Here is a 1,595-nt window from a genome sequence, read left to right on the forward strand (position 1 = left end):
AGTAGTAAAATAGACATGTCTCCAGCAAGACTGATACAGATAAGAAATGTTTAAACAGTTTTAGAAATTATAGGATATAACTGGATTTAGGGAGACTTAATTTTTTTTTTTTTTTAGTGGAGATTTTAAAATAAAACAAGAAAATGCTATAAAGAGTTTTATGCCTCCTTTCTGGGTGAGTGGCAGCAGGTGCGCCCTCGACATGCAGAATGACACCCATGAGCTCGTGCACCTGTACCTGCCATGGAAACGCTCCCCCAGCAACCGCATCATCCACACCAAGGACCACACATCCATCCAGATGAATGTGGCTGAGGTTGACCAGGTGATAGGCAGGTTCAATGGCCAGTTTAAAACCTCTACTATCTGTGGGGCCATTCGCAAGATAGGTGAGTCAAAGGACTCCATCCTCCGACTGGCTAAGGCCCATGGCATCGTTTCAAAGGACTGGAGAGGATCACGGATGTGGGATAGTTGTCATAAATAAATAGTAACCCACTCCCTCCCCCAAAGAGTTTTATGGCAATAAATTTAGAAACAGACAAATACTTTTCTAGAACTACGTAGAAATAAAGAAGAAAAATTATATCAAGAGGAAAGAAAGAAAAAGCTGGAATAAAAGCATTAACTAACCTCCCAACTATCCTACCTCTAGAAGGTTTGTAATAATTCTTTGCTATGTGGATATTTTGAATCTATAATTCAACATATGATTCAACATGTGGTTCCCATAAGTCTAGTCTTTCTAAATATCATACATTTTTCAAATTTTTTTACTTATTTGACAGAGCACAAGCAGGGGGTGAGGCAGAGGGAGAGGGAGAAGCAGGATCCCTGCTGAGCAGGGAGCCCGACATGGGGCTCGATCCCAGGATCCTGGGACCATGACCAGAGCTGAGGGTAGACGCTCAACCAACTGAGCCACATAGGCGCCCCCCAATATTTATTTATTAAAATAAATTTTAGATAGTCAAAATCTCAGCATTTACTGTTTATCTGATAGTTTATCTAGTTTAAGGAGCTAGGATCCAAAGTGATAGCAGCAAGGCCAGCTGGTTGCTGGTGGAATATTGCCTTTAGTTTGGAACATAGGGCCTATAGAGTCCACAGCTGAGCTGGGTTGTTACAGAAGGTTAACACTTGTCAAGAAGATGACCTGTCAACGTTATTATCAGTGAGTGAACTGGATGTAGCTGACACAGCAATTGTAAAAGTATAACCAGAGTCTTCAACTGAGAATCAGTTTTACTTCCCAGAGAGCTATGTGTATTTAGTTATAGAGAGGAGTCATTGACTGTAACCAGGGAAATCTCATGGATTCAAAGTTAAAACTCTGAGATTAAGGTTGTAAGTGATTGAGTTACTAGTATGCCAAAATCACAGTGCAAGAAAACCTCAAAGTCAAGGATTAACGAGGGCAAGTTTACATAGGCATAGGCAAAGTACATAAGAACAAGGAAGACAGTGGAACTGGCACGATGGCCAATTGTTTTTGAAATAAGAATAATTCATCTGATTATAAGTATGCACAAATTATTTAAAAATCTCACAAAGGTAAGTATAAGGAAGAAAATAAGCAATGGTTAAAGTTAATA

General features: G+C 39.6%; 1 protein-coding gene across 1 annotated transcript; it reads left to right on the forward strand.

The window, feature by feature from the left end:
- Positions 1 to 202: 202 nt before the first annotated feature.
- LOC123858324 (small ribosomal subunit protein eS21-like) lies at positions 203 to 509 on the forward strand. The gene has a single exon (XM_045895397.1). It carries the CDS (start codon positions 203 to 205, stop codon positions 485 to 487), a length of 285 nt encoding a protein of 94 aa, XP_045751353.1. The 3' UTR covers positions 488 to 509.
- Positions 510 to 1,595: the final 1,086 nt, after the last annotated feature.

Source organism: Mirounga angustirostris, unplaced genomic scaffold, assembly GCF_029215605.1.
Source record: "Mirounga angustirostris isolate CCGP_5_RB_7025 unplaced genomic scaffold, mMirAng1.0.hap1 SCAF_4, whole genome shotgun sequence".
NCBI classification, from domain to species: Eukaryota; Metazoa; Chordata; class Mammalia; order Carnivora; family Phocidae; genus Mirounga; species Mirounga angustirostris.

Coding starts and splice junctions, on each gene's coding strand:
- LOC123858324 (XM_045895397.1), top strand. CDS start 203: ATGCAGAATGACACCCATGAGCTCGTGCACCTGTACCTGCCATGGAAA.